We start from the raw sequence: 17,204 nt of genomic DNA, 5'->3' as shown, positions 1-17,204 counted from the left end.
GCTCACATTCAGGTCACTGCAGAAATGACCAAGTTATGCTGCCAGAAGTCCTTCCATCTAGCTGTGAAAGTCTGAAATTGCTGTGAAGGATGGAAAAGGCATGATAAAATAATAGAGACTGCCTAAAATGTTTTCTCATTTAAACTCTCAGTTTTGTTGGGCTCTGCGAAATGAGAAAACGGATTGTTGCCTTTTTGCTGACTTCATTGATGAGATCTTTGTAATCATGTTCTCTTTGAAATTCTGTGAATTTAACATTTTTGAAGCATTCATTACTGGACTACAGCTTTGTTTGGTTTCACTGGTTCTCCAAACTCAGTTCTCCAGTTTTAAAATTTTTAAATCACCCTTGAAAAACAGTACCTGAGTTTTAAGACCATTTCGAGTAGCATATTGTAAAAGGTGCCTTAGCATTTGTCAGGTCATTCTGAAGCTCGATGTAAATCATTCTGGTAATTTATCACACTCTTCTGCTTATTTTCATAGCAAGAGTAAATGTATACTATTAAAATGCACACTGCTGAGCTAAATCACTTGATCACTCTTGTCTAACATGTTGTGGTCCTTTCAGTGCAGCCAAAACTACTTGACATTCCTTGACAAGACTTCTGAATGTTCTTGCAGGTAAAGAGAGTTAAAAAAAAACATCAAATTACATTTTTTCACAGCAAGACCTGTCAAAACGGAAGGAACTGTGAGATTTTCAGATTTCAATGTTCCATGTGTGACAAAAAAAACTACTTAAAGTGTGATATCTTATCGAAATCCCTTTATTCTACATGTCCCCTGAACAAAAATAAAACATTTGCACCAGAAAAGCAAAGAAAGTCTGAGCTCCACAGCACAAACCAACTGTGAAGTGACTGTTGTCTGTGACCAACAGTCACTTCACAAAAAAAACATCAGGGACTTTTTAGGAGAGCTGTGGTACCAAAAAGGCCAAGTTGAGATGACTAGAGTGGCTCGGTAAAACATAATTGAGGAATGAAAGAAATGCGGCATGATTCAAAAATGAGATACAGTGGAGCATTTGTTGACACCTTGAATCCAGCTGAAGCAAAGACTTCTTTAGTTTTTCTGTTTTCATGGCATATGTTATAACTTTCATGCTACTACTAGCTATGGTTGTGCTGCAGAATTTTATATTACATGAAAAATGAGCCCACAGTGAAGTGAATGAACCAGCAGCCAAAATGTACTAAGAGGTTCAGTTGTGAACTGGAGTCACTGTACATCAGACTATTCCAAGCGCATCCCACAATGCTCGTGTGTCAGTGGTTTCTACCCTCTGAAAACTACCTAGTAGGAATTTCAACGGCTGCCCTGGATAGTAAACCCACCTTCTTATCGTGTTTCAGAAATGCATTGACCCTGGTGGGGCCAACAACACCTTTGGTCCCTGTCAGAATGGCTCAGGACTTCACATGCCTATTTTATGTTGTTTTCAAGAACTGACCTTACATAACGGTTATATATCCCAGGCACAGTCATGAGCTGTGTTGCAAGACAATCAAAATTTTCCGGTGGTCTAAAAGATCAGAATACTTCTTTGATAAGAGATACAGTTTTACCTTTCAGTTAATTCAATGCTGACAATATGCCCCACAGTTCACCCTTCTTAACTCTCTGGTGTCTTTGGTAAAAACAGGCACAGTTACCTGGTGCCATGTAATGCAACCATGCAACAATGAACACGTTTCAGCATTTATCCTTTTGTGGTCAGTGCAGCTTAAAAATGAGAAAAACCTATATAGAAGCACAAACAAATGACAGGTGATACCAAGAAATTAAGGAATGTTGATCAAATCACATGGAATATTAGACCACGGAGTTAAATAAACCTACCTTCAGAGATTCAGTCATGACATCCTCCAATGCTCATAAATATTCCCACTTGATGAGGACGATGGCAGGTTGGTGCTGTTGTACCGGTGGGCTGACGGCATTTCCGATATAGGAGTCTGTAGTGTTCATGAGGACGGGGGGGTGGGGGGATCTGTTAGGCTGAAGTGCCACACAGATAGATGGTGCTGCAGAAATGCCATCATTGGACTCTGTAGAGACTGGTGGAGGCAGCGCTGTTTCATGACAGAAAGAGAAAATGATGAACAAACAACAGAGAACCATGTCTTCTGTGAGGTGAGAAGGTTCAGACTGATACCAGGCAATCAGCCGTTCTTTTCAGTTGAAGTACCCAACTACATGTACTCAAGCGCAGTGCTTAAACACAAATTTAGCTATTTCTGCTTGACACTTCTTTTCGTCAATTCAAACATTGCACTTTTACTTAGCAAAATTTATCTGACACCTTTGTATCCTTCACATTTAAAAAAATGCACAAAAACATATGAACAGCTTATGAAATATGATTCTTTTTTAAAAATATAAACTATCCAGCAGATTATACAAGTCCTGCTGAAACCTTGAGTTCAATTTATCAGTCAACGACAGAAAGTTAGAATAGGTTTTGACAACTCTTCAGAGAGTCTGTCATTGCATTCTCACTGTTTTCAGGAATTGTAACAAATCAATCAGTTGATTAATGGAGAAAATAATCAGCAGATTTATCATGAAAACAATCTTACGCTACAGCTGGACGCAAAATATTTTAAAGTGAGCTCCGCTTCAGCCAACTACAACAGCAAAAACTTGCTTTTACATAAATGCATGAGAGATAATAATCAAATGATATAATATATAACCATATAACAGTCACATGGGACACTTTCTACATTGTCATGATTATGCTTGCTCGGCCTGAACATATCGTCGATTTAAATTGCAGTTTGAAGTCGTGTAATTAACAAATCACAAAAGCTGCAATTTAGGCATCGTTTTATAAATTCATGCTGTCCTCCTTATGTTACAATCGTGCTTTGACAATGTCTCGTGAAAATGCTCCACAATATGCTGTAAATCTGTTACACAGTGAATATTGAACTGAAGCTTCACTTGAAATCATGATATTGCAAATCAAATTGTCATATCTGCCACTGCACCTACAGATATTTTATCCAAACTGTTCAGCCCTCATACTTACATATTTTATAGTAAAGTGACATTCATAATGTAGGCGTTTGACGCGGAAGTGAGCTTTTACAGTATGATATTTGGTACTGTCACAAGTAAAGGATGTGATCATTCCTTCAATTGTGCAAGCAGTGCAATTAAAATGGTGAGACTACAAACCTGCAGTGGGACCTTGAACATGCTTTAAAAATCTGCTAAGCATGTAGGAATAAAAGCAATGAACGGCAAACTTCAAATAAGTGTTTCTTGTGAAAAATACCTGCCTTTCCAGGTCTGACATGATTGACAGTAGAGGAAAAAACAGTCCTCTAAGGATTATCAGCATTCACAATAACTACTGACACGCACAGACCTACTTTTAGTAACGGGAATAGAAGCATCCTCCCAGCTCGTACTTACTGGGGAAATCCGCCGTGAGGTTCGGCTTGTTTCGCTTTCACATCGTGGACTCATGTTGTGACTCCTTCATACAGAAAAACTATCACCGCAGTTTGAGTTTGTCTCAACCAGTCTTGGTCTATTAAAGCCACAACTGCGGGGCACTCGTGAAAATTAACCCCACCCGCTGAGTGGATTTTGGATCAGATTTGGATGACGAAAAAAACTTCTCACTTGACATATTCATTTTCAACAATAGCCTCACCGCTAGCTGTTTTAACTAACTGGTAGCTAGTTTTTAAAAGTCCGTTAGCTAGCTCAAAAGCCCATCAGCTAGTTTTAAAGCCCGTTTGCGTCTCGCTTCCGTCGTAAGCTTTGGCTGTTAGCGACTTTTTCACAACAAACGAGATATTTGTAAAAGAAGAAAATACATATCTAGTTTGACAATTTCGCATATTTTGTTAACAAGGGTTGAAAAAAGAAAAGCGAAGTTCAGCAGCTGCAGCTAACAGTGCGGACTTCTTCGTGTACGTTTTGTCCGTGTTTATATTTACAGACGCCATAAACCATAGCGCCACCTAGTGGTGTAACTGTCACTGCAGGCTCTGAGAAAATGCTGTAGAAAAGAAGTACAAGTTGCAATAATTCAAGTCATTCGATCTGTTGAAAGATACTGAACACAAATATAAACGCAACATGTGATATTTTATTAAATTTTGCCCATTATTTTTTAAGACAGGGGAGTGAGTATTTTAAAATATTTAGTTGGAGGCCTTTGCAACTGTTGCAGTAAGGACTGCTGCAGAAAGTTAATTTTGGCACTTGCAATAATGCTGTGCTCTGGCTTTCCTCTGAGCAATGACGGTCAGACTTTATATTTTATTTTATTCTATTTCTTATTATTCTTTATTTATATTATTGAAGGCAGATAATTTTTAAAATGTTTTATACATGCTGCTACAAGACTGCAATTTTTAGGGGAATAGAAAGTACTGTATTTGTTTTCCAACACAAGGCATCTTTACACTACTATGAAACAACCGAGCATGCACTATACTGGAAATTATGATGTGCAGACAGAGGCTGGGGTTAGTAACCAGTGTGTCTATCCAGTTGTGTTTTAAAGTGTCACACAAATACAACACAGACATGTCAATGCTTCTTGTCAAACATTGCGTCGCTCTTCCTGAAGGGCTCGATGAAGCTGGCAGACATTTTGGAAGATCAGATCATGTTGTCAAACATATTTTCTAAAATGTCTCTTCATAACTGTGAAGCCAACAAATTTGGGCTCTATGTATCAGACACGCATGGGAGAATTTCGGAAGACATTAAGTGTATATATACAGACAAACAATCACACTCACATTCACACCTACGGGCAATTTAGAGTCATCAATTAACCTCAGCATGTTTTTGGACTGTGGGAGGAAGCCGGAGTACCCGGAGAAAACCCACGCATGCACAGAGAGAACATGCAAACTCCATGCAGAAAGATCCCAGGACCACCCTGGGATTTGAACCGGGGATCTTCTTGCTGCAAGGTGAAAGTGCTAACCACTACCGCACTGTGCAGCCCATACATTTAGATGTATACTTTTTAAAAATAGAAAGGAATTTACATCAAAATGCACTTCCACAAGTATGTATAGCACTCACATACAGTGGCATATTTCAATATGTGTATTAATGGATTGTATGGGTTCATCCCTTAAATGTCGCAGCCGGTTAAAGTGTTAGCTACTTCATATAGTTTATATGATGCTTGTGAATTTCCATTCTGTGATCAATGAAGTTTTATCCTAATTTCTAATATTGTATCAACATTGATGTGCTGATTACATTTTGTATTATTAAATTAAATCTAAGGTTATCAGTAAAATGTAATTGAGTAAAAAGTACAACATTTGTCTCTGAACTTGAGACAAGTACTGGAGTAAACATTTATTGCCAGCTAATTAAAACTAAATAATAACTTAGCAGCAGCTGTAAAACAGTGGCTCAGGGACAATTATTTTCTTGAACCTGCTGTAAAAATTCTGGACTGCAACTCAATCAAATCTGATGAAGCAGAAATCAAGCACAACAATTCAGCATACATTTTAATCCCTACAGTAACAGCAGCCACTTCAGTAAATGTGCAACCTTTTAAAAATGGGGACAAACTGCATTTTCATTACAGGGTCCCCGTGCAACATACAAAGAGCTGAGATCACTTCACATAACACTTACTCTCAAGTACAGTGAAATTTCTATTTTAAATATGCAGTGAAATTTGATAGATTGGAGCTGCATCCAGCACTGAAACGTGTCATTTTAAAACTTGCAAATACTTACAGCGTAAGAGTATCAACACACAGTGAACTTCAGCATGTGAAGAAGAACAAGTAACCTCAGTGGTTAAGACAAATTAACCAAAAAAGAAGCATCCAAAAATGCAATGCAAATAAACACACGTGGTTTGGAGGCACATCTGGGCAACGCTCGCAGCCTAATGCATCAAAACCACAGTGAAATGAACCGTACAATCCCCAGTGTGCATTTTTACTTTTGATTCATTGCATTTCGGTATAAAGTCTTCTTTTTTGCACGTTTCATTTTAAATACAGGATGTTAACATTTCGGGACGAAATAGTTTTTGTAATTCAAAGCAAAAGTCAGGCCACATGCACATGCATTGCTTTTTCTTTTGTAATGGAAACACAAAGTGGTCAAGGTGCTCTTTGTTCAAACTCAGCCTATTCTGGTCGAGTTGCCAGAGGGACCGCCATTCGAAGAATCTATGAGTGAATTAAAAAGAATAAAAGAAAGTGCGGTTTGTGAATTTTCCCTTTGTAGACAAAGAATGATGTGCAGTCATAAGGGGTCACTCATGGGATGTTCTTTGTTGCATGCTATCCCTCCTCCTCCTCCCTTTGTTTTGGGTTCCCCTCTACACTGTCAACAGTTCAATTCATACAAAACTGCACAAAAGAGAAGAAGAGAAGAAAAAGGAAGACGATAGTCATTAATATCTCTTACACCCATCACTGCTCCTTTGATTAAGTTAATCTACTGTTTATGTTTAGGCCAGATAACCGATTTTTTCCATGTTAATCATCTAATATGCTCAAACGTCATCCTTTAATCTGACAAATTACAAATCACAGTTTTTAATATACACACGTGGACAAAATTGTTGGTACCCCTCAGTTAAAGAAGGAAAAACCCACAATTCTCACTGAAATCACTTGAAACTCACAAAAGTAACAATAAATAAAAATTTATTGAAAATTAAATAATCAAAATCAGCCATCACTTTTGAATTGTTGATTAACATAATTATTTAAAAAAACAAACTAATGAAATAGGGCTGGACAAAAATGATGGTACCCATAACTTAATATTTTGTTGCACAACCTTTTGAGGCAATCACTGCAATTAAACGATTTCTGTATTTGTCAATGAGCGTTCTGCAGCTGTCAACAGGTATTTTGGCCCACTCCTCATGAGCAAACAGCTCCAGTTGTCTCAGGTTTGATGGGTGTCTTCTCCAAATGGCATGTTTCAGCTCCTTCCACATATGTTCAATGGGATTCAGATCTGGGCTCATAGAAGGCCACTTTAGAATAGTCCAACGCTTTTCTCTCAGCCATTCTTGGGTGTTTTGGCTGTGTGTTTTGGATCGTTGTCCTGTTGGAAGACCCATGACCTGCGACTGAGACCAAGCTTTCTGACACTAGGCAGCACATTTCTCTCCAGAATGCCTTGATAGTCTTCAGATTTCATCATACCTTCCACACTTTCAAGACACCCTGTGCCAGATGCAGCAAAGCAGCCCCAAAACATTACTGAGCCTCCTCCATGTTTCACCGTAGGGACAGTGTTCTTTTCTTCGTATGCTTGGTTTTTGAGTCTATGAACATAGAGTTGATGTGCCTTACCAAAAAGCTCCAGTTTGGTCTCATCTGTCCAAAGGACATTCTCCCAGAAGCTTTGTGGCTTGTCAACATGCATTTTTGCAAATTCCAGTCTGGCTTTTTTATGAGTTTTTTTCAGCAGTGGTGTCCTCCTTGGTCGTCTCCCATGAAGTCCACTTTGGCTCAAACAACGACGAATGGTGCGATCTGACACTGATGTACCTTGGCCTTGGAGTTCATCTTTAATTTCTTTGGAGGCTGCTCTGGGCTCTTTGGATACAATTCCAACGATCCGTCTCTTCAATTTGTCATCAATTTTCCTCTTGCGGCCACGTCCAGGGAGGTTGGCTACTGTCCCGTGGGTCTTGAACTTCTGAATAATATGAGCCACTGTTGTCACAGGAACTTGAAGCTGTTTAGAGATGGTCTTATAGCCTTTACCTTTAAGATGTTTGTCTATAATTTTTTTTCGGATGTCCTGGGACAATTCTCTCCTTCGCTTTCTGTTGTCCATGTTCAGTGTGGTACACACCTTTTCACCAAACAGCAGGGTGACTACTTGTCTCCCTTTAAATAGGCAGACTGACTGATTATGAGTTTGGAAACACCTGTGATGTCAATTAAATGACACACCTGAGTTAATCATGTCACTCTGGTCAAATAGTTTTCAATCTTTTATAGAGGTACCATCATTTTTGTCCAGGCCTGTTTCATTAGTTTGTTTTTTTAAATAATTATGTTAATCAACAATTCAAAAGTAATGGCTGTTTTTGATTATTTAATTTTCAATAAATTTTTATTTATTGTTACTTTTGTGAGTTTCAAGTGATTTCAGTGAGAATTGTGGGTTTTTCCTTCTTTAACTGAGGGGTACCAACAATTTTGTCCACGTGTGTAGAAGCTGCACTTCTTGTTTTATATTTTATTTACTTGCAAGAGTGTACACATCTCGGACAGACTGAAAATATGGTAAAGAAAATAAAACAATTTAGATGGCTTTTTGAGACACTAAATACAGAACAGAGATCAACAAAATAAGAAACTTGTAGCACCTGAAAGAACTGAAGTGAAAGAGCAGAGCAAAATAAAAATGTGCAGCATGATAAAACTTGGGCCCAGTTATTTAGAAGTAATCAGATTTCAACTTTTAGATTGGATCAAATCTTAAAACTGAGTTCTTCAAAAGAGATTAAAAAAATGATTCTAAAGTTGGATTATATCATGTAATCCAGTTTATCTTAATCAATCCTTCAATATGTGCTGTTCAAAACTTTTTACTCAGAACCTCTATTAGGATCCTGAAGATGTGAAACATCCGGATTAAGAGTGGATTTCAGGGACAAAATGTCACATCACTTAATCATAGTGTGAAAGTATATTTATTTTTAAACATAATTTATCAAAATAGTATATTAATATTGTGAACAATCACCAGAACCTCCTAAAAATCAGAGCTTCAAAAAGCTGGACTTTCCACGTTTTTTAGTTATTTTATCCTCGCAGCCATCCTGTTTTCTGATAGATTTCTTCCACTGCAAAGGTTCTCACTGTGGTGAAGGAGATGCCTTGCTCCACTGGAGGGCAGTATAGGTAGCTTTGTTTCATGTAAAGTGAAAATCACAGATGTAGTTGGACAGCTTTGTCTTTTTGTGCTTCCGTAGAGCCTCTTCTCTATTTTTGTTCTGCAGAGCGTCTTTGCTCCACGCTTCAGTCCTTTTGCTGCTGTTCCAGTGACTCAGTATTTACTTATGTGGGTGAATAAGTGTCACGAATATCCAGTCGCTGTGCTGTTCTTGGCACATAAGGTGAACTGGGGCATACAATGCAGAACAAAAAATATCCTTTCAGTATCAGGATACCAAACACATGACTTATCTGTGGTGAGTAATAAGAAAAGTTCTCTGAGCAGAACTTTAGGCTTCATGTTCACTGTAATCCAGCAGATTTCATGAACTAAAGTAAAATCCCCCAGCTGTTGTTTCCTCAGTTTGTCTTTTAATAGTAATAAACTCTTATGAATCTCCGAACATGCCCAGAAGAACACAGCCTACACTTGAAAAAATAAAGCTTGGCCTCAACAACAGACAGTTTGTATTAATGTTGTTAAGACAACTTCTAATGCAGTTATGTTCAAACTACACTGAGTTAACAGAATTAGCTTTTCCTCCGCAATCAAGTCATATGTTATTATTATTTATTGATTAGTAGTATAAACACGATTCATTATGTTTAGGATTATTCAGAGAAAATGTTTCAACTAGTTTTTCCACTGTGTGTATTACATTTTTAATTATTAGCAGAAGTTTTTAGCTTGGCAAACATTTTTAAAAATTAGGTTGCTAATATTAGATTTTCTTCAGGAGCTTTCAACTTTCATGTTTTTCTTCATGCAGTTACTTCTGAGAAATCATTTGTTTTGAGCTGAAATTGCATAAGAGTTAACTTTTGAAAGCAAAAACAACACTAACTTAAATTTCCTCACAATTTCTAAATGTGCATAAAAAGTTCTCTCTAGCTAAGTGAATCTGTAAAATCAAACTTTTTCATCTGCTAAATCTGACCAGCTTTACCTACCAGTACTAGCGCAGCATAAACCATGAACTGTATTAGTGGGTTTAGCCAGGCCACTATTGGTCATATCACAGTTGTAAATATTTCTAAATTCATCGCTTTAGTAGAATTTATTTGTAAATGACATCTTGAAATGTTCTTTGTATCATATTTGCTCAGCATACAGGCCCACGAACATTCAGTCTGAACCATCTAAATTTGCTCAGGAATGTTTAGTAGATGCAAATTCTGAACCCAAAATAAAGATTAAGTTATCAAATCACTATTATAAAGCTACCTCAACTTCAGTTTAGCTTTAAATGAACTAATACAAAAGTTTGACCTTAACTTACCATGTGGTCTTCTAACTCAAATTCTAAAATTGTTCAGTAGAAAAGAGAATAAAACTGTAAACTCAAGAAAGCAAGCCAATTTTATTTACCTACTACAACTTGAATTTAGTTTTAAATCAACTAATGCAGAAGTTTGAATTTAAATTACACACAGGCTTTAAGTTGATGTAATTACCAATATTATGAAGTCAACACAACCTATCAAAAAGAGATTTGCGTTTATAAATCAGTTATCTAAATCAGTAAATTAGAATTTTTATCTTGTAATTGTGCAGTTAATGGTGGGAACTGGCTCTCAACTGGAAGAATTTCAGACAGATTTTATGCATGTCCACAGCTTTTGGCAGCTTCTTGTGTGCAGGAACAAGAGAAAAGGACAAATATAAATCATAAAGACTTCAAAAACAGTTACAACAAGTCTGTCTGACCTTTGCCAGTTTTTGTCATATCCGAGAGGGTGTTCCTGAGGGCACAGTGTGTGTATGTGTGTGTGTGTGTGTGTGTGTGAGTGTTCAGTGAGGGTGGCGGTGGTTGTGGTGGGAGACTTTGCTCTTTTTAGCCGAGGTGGCTGAAACGGCTCTCCTCAGGTTGAGAAGGGGTTTTATCCCTCTTGAGGGCTGCAGGCTCTCGTCGAGTTGTTCTGTGAAGTGACCCGCACACTGAGGCAAAGTGGTGGAGGTGTCTTTACGGTGAGGGGTGGCGAAGGCGGTGGCGGCGCTGCTACATGCTCAGAGGTGGCGGTGATGATGGTGGGGGTGAGGAAGTTGACCGCGCGTACGTGTCGGGGGAAGGTGTTTGGCTTGTAGTGGGTAGATACGCAACAGTCTCGCAGCTGTGCGTGTGCTTGTCCATGTCTGAGTGAATAAGAGGGAGGAAGGGGCGGCGAGGGAGAGGAGTGGAGGGGCGATTCAGGTTCAGAAGTGTTGAAGCATAAAATCTCTCTCTGTGTCTATGTCCCCCCTCTGTTGCCGGGCCAGATGCAAAGCAACAGCAATTTGTGCGATTTCACAGCTCACCGGATCCCTAAAACTCTGACAGCCTTGAGCTGAGGTGGGGGGTAATGAGGGACGGGAGGAAGAGGTGGAAGGAATGAGGAAGAGAGACGGATGGATGAGAGGCAATGAATGTGCCAGTGACAGTGGAAATTGAAGATGGACAGATTGGAGGTTGAGCAGGAGAGACGAGGAGATGATAGCTGATCAGATGGAGAGGAGGTTTCAGAGAGCAGACAGGCGCTCAAAACATGCATCTATATCTTTGTTCTGATGGCTCCATCTGCTCGCTCTTGGAGGGAAATCTAGTGACACCAGTGTCCATCTCTGACCAAAGAAATCAAGCATTAACCCAAAAAGCATGCTTCTTATTTGTTGCTCATTTGAAAGAAAATCCTAACCTAAACTTAATTCGTATTTGACAATAGAGTTTCTGTTTCACCTTATGGATAAATTTGGTCTTTTTGAGAACCATCTCAGCCCACCAAAGAAGCCACTACTACAGAAAATAATTATCTAAACACCTAATCTCACATTTGGATTACTCTCAGAAGATCTGTGAGAGTCTTTACCGACTGAAAGTAATTTTGGACTGTGCCTCCTGGAGGGATTTAATCCATTCATTGTTCATTGTGTCCTCCTTAGCCTTAAATGAGGCTCAGATTGGGTGGCCATTATTTTGGCCAAGACGTGACTTATCGCCCTGAAAAAGGGTCATAACCTTTAAGGACCACCGCTGATCTTATATAGCCAATCAGAAATCTCTGTATATTTCCTATTTTGACTGAGATGTGTCCTTCAAAATCACTCTGCCAGCGACTCTTGACCTTTGTGTCCTATTTGAAAACACACTCCAAGCGAAGAGAACAAAGTATTGCAAACGACAGACTTATTTCCATGCTGAAAAATCTACCCATGCTCGGTGTCAAAGGACAGACGACACTGTTAGGGAGCCCTCTCAGGACTATGGGGAAGAAGGCGAAAGAAAGATGTACAGCAGAGGAGATAAGATACCAATTCAAAGAGCGTGTGAGTGCTCTCGTGATACGAGATGTCACCTGAGTGCTTTGTTTTGGTTGTGAGGTTGAGGAGAGGGTTTTTTTTTTTTGAGTGTGTGCGCTGGTGAGTGTGTGGAAGAGAGGGGGGATCAGGACATCTGCACAGGCTTTGAAGAGGTCAGCCACAGGACAGGAACCAGTCTTAATCCCCCCAGCTGGGTCTGCAAGAGAGGATTTGGACCTCTGCTCACTCTCCGCCCCCACCCACAACAGTAGCTAATTGAGCTCCAGTGCTCTGATCACAGCATTTCCATGTAAAGCCCTGCATGCTTTCACAAGGCTTTGGAGTCTGACCGGGAAATCCGTTTTACTGTCTACCTGCTATTATCGATGATACCTGGGGTGGGATTAGCCACAAATGGACGGCATGCATGTGTATGCCTTCTATTAGCAGCCTGGTTGAGGGTAAGTGGGTAAATTACAGTGTTTTTATATAAAATAACTCACTAATGCATTTAACACCTGCTGATGTACAACTGATGTTCTTGGACTTTCTGATATGGCGCTGTAAAATGGGTATAAATACAGTGTACAACAGTAGGGAATACACCACTGTGCACTTAAATGCGAAATTATTCAAAATTTATCATCTCTCAGTGATTGTCTCATTTTTAAGTTCAACAGTAGAGGATTTCCTTTTCTGACCAATCAGAAACAACTACTTTGCAGCAAGGATGTGGAAAATACAGGCTTCAAACAAGAAACTCATTGCAACAAAACTGAATATGCCTGTGAATATTTAGACACTACTAAGGAAACCTGTGATCACTGCAACTAAATTGAGTCCACCTGCGATTTCCAGTCAGCCTAACTGTACGATCAGGATTCTAAAATGAGCTGTGAACAGCAGGACTTTCTCAGTTTTGAATCGACGGGCTGTTTCAATCTGTATGTCTGTACCATGGCTGCATAAGGAAAAGAATTGACAGGAAAGCTAAAAACCATGCACTACTTTTATGATCTAGCTATGAAAAACAGACGGGCTGCTGCTTTAGGCTTGCTACAGGGGGTATTAATGGAAAACAGAGTTTCTGTGACAGCTCAGGCAGTGTGAAGGACAATTAATTGCATCAATTTCTATTGACAGTGTCCCAGAAAAACATCTTCACTTGTTGTTCATTTGAAAACTGCAAGATCAAACTTTGCTGAAGAACTCAAACAGAAGCCTGATGAAGCTGATAAAGGAGCACATTCTTTGGTCAGGTGAGACCAAGGTAAATTTGTTGGGCCCACATGGAGTCTGACATAAACCTAACAGTGACTACCACAGTGAATGCATAGTCCTGACAGTGAAGCACAGAGGTGGGAGTGTGATGATACAGGGTTGTATAAGTGCAAAAGGTTTTGGGGAGATGACCTTTATAGATGTCATGAATGTGTGTCGATAAACCAAAATACTGGTTGACAAGATGACTCCCAGTCTCCTAGCTGCTATCATGAGCCAAACTCTTAGATCTGCCTGTCAAAAAACAACAACAGTGATCGAAGAAGGTGTCATTAGATCCTGTAGTAAGGTAAACTGGTAACAGTAGCAGTAATTAGTAGCTGTGTAAATATGTTAGCATCTCCTAATTACTTCATGTAGTACATCAATGTTTGCAGCAAGATGCATGGCATTTCATTAAAAATTACAAATGGAGCGCCACAATGGCATCACACAAACAAACAAAAAATAAAACCACAAAATTTTGTGCCAATCCATCCAAAGATCGGATTTCAAATTATTTTGAGCGAGAACTTTGACCTGGCTCTAGATCGAAGTCAAGAAATCACCAGAGTCATTAGGATTCATCCTTTGGGGTTCCCACATGTTTATGCAGTTTCCTGGCTGTAGTTATTGAGAAATTTTAGTCTGAACCAAAGTGGTGGACCACATCGTACCGCTTACATCTCTAAAAGTGCAGACTAAAGCATCACTGAGACCGTGGACGGAATCCAAGCACACACGAAGTGGAAATTTAAAAAAAAAGTCTCATATTTTTAGTTAGGTTTTTCATTTGCCTTGCACATCACTTCATTTTCACATTACAGATGCAGCGTGGCTCCTGGCCTTGAGGTCATGCTGCATGTCTGACCAGCACCCCTCCCCCTACAATATGAGATTACCATACAGACTGAGGAGGGTCAAGTGAAGGCTCTCGCCCTGATCAGCCAACTGGAAAGCTCACAGGTTCAGAGGTCATGGATAAGCCACCCTGTTGGATGCCTGGTCAGACAAATCAAATTAGCAATTGTGGGTGATCCCCCTCTTAAACCGCCACCCATGAAGAATCAGATGAGGCGGATTCATCTCTGTAGAATTTGATCTGCATATTTGGAGACAGGGTAACAATTAAAGATGCCCTACAGGTCACATGTCACACAGGTGTTTGTACTGTTTATACTCTAGAGTATCCACTTGTGCAGAGTGTTGGAAAATCATTTATTTCCACCAATGTCAGAATAAGCTTAGAGTAGCCACACCACACCACAGTGATTATAGGGGAAGAAAACACAGATTGCATAATAATTATGCAACCAGTAACTATCATGGTTAGTGCTCATGTCCTACTAAAATAACATCAGCAAAAGAGTATTGTCTAACAAGCATCTACGCCTGATAATTATTAATTCACAGTTGCATCTTTTTCTCAAAAAAGACAACACATGCTTCAAAGGTCTCTAGCTGTACACAAGCCCTTCTGCCACCACAAATTAAGTCCATGTTTAATGATTATGCACCTCGTGATTTGCTTCCATTGCCAATATAAGATGCTGTGTGCCCTTTATGTGGTGACTCAGACAGTAATGGTCTGGAGAGGACAAGCATGTTTGACTCACAGTGATCTCATCCTAACTACAACATAACATGATTCAGCCAGAGCTGAATTACATTTCTACATAACTAAGCTGCACTTTCATTTACATTTTGAAAGAAATCTATTCTTTCTCCAAAAGTTAAGATTGTTCAAACTGGCTTCCTGCTGGGAGAAGGTAGAAAGTCAGCAACAGGACTTTCACCCAGTCTTTAAGTCTGGTTTTCACTCACTGTCTCATTAAGTTTAGGCACCAAAACTATGTAGTTAGGTTTCAAAACAATTCACTACTTTGTTCCACTGCAATACGAAAAAGAAAAAGACAAATAAATTGCCTTGCACAACTTGCGGAAAAAATAAATAGAAGAAAGGTTTGTTTTCACGTTCTCAGAGTGGATCTCTGCTCTGCATACAAACCACTTATACCTTGATTATACTGCCTTGCAGATGGACATTTGTGAAAACCTACCGATGTGTAACTGTTGCTGTTTCATTTTCCTTGACTATGGTAGAAACGTGGTGATGCAGCCTGAACAGTCTGCATTAATTATGCCTTCAAATAAACCACAGGATAAACTGATGATACTGCCACAGTCAATGCTAATCAGTCAAAGGTATAGACTTTGTTAGATCTGAGAATTTTTGGACAAAAGAAAAGCTGAAGACTTTTTGGACCATAATATGCCAGTCTTGCCATTGTTTTCAACAGAAATAAATGCTTTGAGAGGCTCTGCACTCATTTAATTCCTACAGCTGGATGGTAAACATGTTAGTTCCGTTCTGCTACGTTGCAACTGTTCCTCTAATTAGCTGGAGACTGGAACAAACTGGTCAAACTTGAACAAAACAATGAGAGGATTATTCCGCTGACCAGCGTCTGTTGAATCCAGATACTTTCCTGTAGATGAAGACAGATAATGTGGTTCTTTACTGTATTAAGACCAAGTCTATAAGAGGACACTGACCATGACCTGCTCATTGTGCCTTCATTTAGTTAAACGCATACAAAGAATAGGTGGATCAAATCTCTATTTAAACTGCATATAAGCACCAAGTCAAAGGACATTGGTGTTGGCACTCAGCCTGACCCACTGTCTCTATAATTTCATTTTTATCCCCTTCCACAACTGTGACCTTGCACACCACCAGCATTTGGTAAGCAATGATTTATCTGCCAAATAAATTTGTTGGCTCCGTTGGAATGTGTTTAAGGTGTGGGGTCACTTACTAGGTCAAAAATGGCAGCTCATAAATTGAAGCTAAGCATGACTTTAAAAGGAAGCCATGAGATGGGGATTTTGAGGGGGGGAAAGGGATTTCAGAATGAAAAATTGGACAACTTTTTAATAATAAAAAAAGTAAAACAGTCTGGAGTGGAATACAGTGCAGTTTTGAGATGCATAAAAGCAAGACACATAAGGCGCCATCATTGGACACCTTACCTTGAGTGAGATCCAGAGCTGAGATGGTGCATCAGTCATGTTGACAGTGTGAGGTGAGAGGGCTCATTTCAGAAGTGAAGGCCGGTGTCCCTCTCAGTGATGTGAGATCATGAAGCTTTAGTTGCAGCTCACCTGCCTGGAAAATCTACTTACCTGCCTCTCATTCAAACTTATAAGTCTTGTTGGGGCAAATGTGTGCTGTCTGTTGTGACATTGGGTGTCAGCGAGCAGAATGATGAGTGGCTGCATCTTCGGAAACGACTAAGAGGCGTTTGTGAAACTTTGCTTGAACGTGGAAGACGTATTCAGATTCTTTACTCAAGACAAAAAGAAAAGAGGTAAATGGTGCCTCGTGTTCGAAAATTTCTTGAAGCCAGCTGTCATTTCAGACGTTGACATTAACATTTAATAAAAAGTAGCCGCTGTGCCTTTACATAACCACATCTTGATGGTCTGCTGAGCTCTTCGAAAAAAAGATCGCTACTTTTACAATTAAGAAGTTCAGTTGGATCAATACATTATTTGGTGATTCTCCTAGCTTGCATTTCACTCATTTTCAATTTTGCATGCGTTGCAGATAGCAATTACTTTCACACTACTCCCTTGCAGCACCAAGGAGCTGCTTTGCCAAGGTAAGCACAACAACTGCATAAAGTATGAGCATGCACCTGAAGACAGCATAGATGTTAGAAGTTTTACATGCCCCT

The 17,204-nt window shown here is 39.3% G+C and overlaps 1 protein-coding gene across 4 annotated transcripts in view; it reads right to left on the bottom strand.

Annotated features, from left to right (window-relative positions):
- Window positions 1-3,938, bottom strand: part of LOC110948773 (interleukin-21 receptor-like) — a 32,536-nt gene extending 28,598 nt beyond the window's left edge. For 3 of the 4 annotated variants that reach the window (XM_051956963.1, XM_051956959.1, XM_051956964.1), the window contains exons 1-2: window positions 3,430-3,938; window positions 1,846-2,078 (exon numbers count right to left, since the gene is read on the bottom strand). In XM_051956963.1, the coding sequence (XP_051812923.1) occupies window positions 1,846-1,863 (18 nt within the window). In that variant the 5' untranslated portion in view covers window positions 1,864-2,078; window positions 3,430-3,938. Of the gene's footprint in view, window positions 1-1,845; window positions 2,079-3,386 lie in introns of all 4 variants that reach the window. The other variant, XM_051956960.1, reaches the window with a different exon arrangement.
- Between the last annotated feature and the right edge of the window lie 13,266 nt (window positions 3,939-17,204).

The sequence above is a fragment of the Acanthochromis polyacanthus genome, chromosome 12 (assembly GCF_021347895.1).
Source record: "Acanthochromis polyacanthus isolate Apoly-LR-REF ecotype Palm Island chromosome 12, KAUST_Apoly_ChrSc, whole genome shotgun sequence".
In the NCBI taxonomy this organism is placed as follows: Eukaryota; Metazoa; Chordata; class Actinopteri; family Pomacentridae; genus Acanthochromis; species Acanthochromis polyacanthus.
This window is presented reverse-complemented; position numbering and strand designations above follow the sequence as displayed.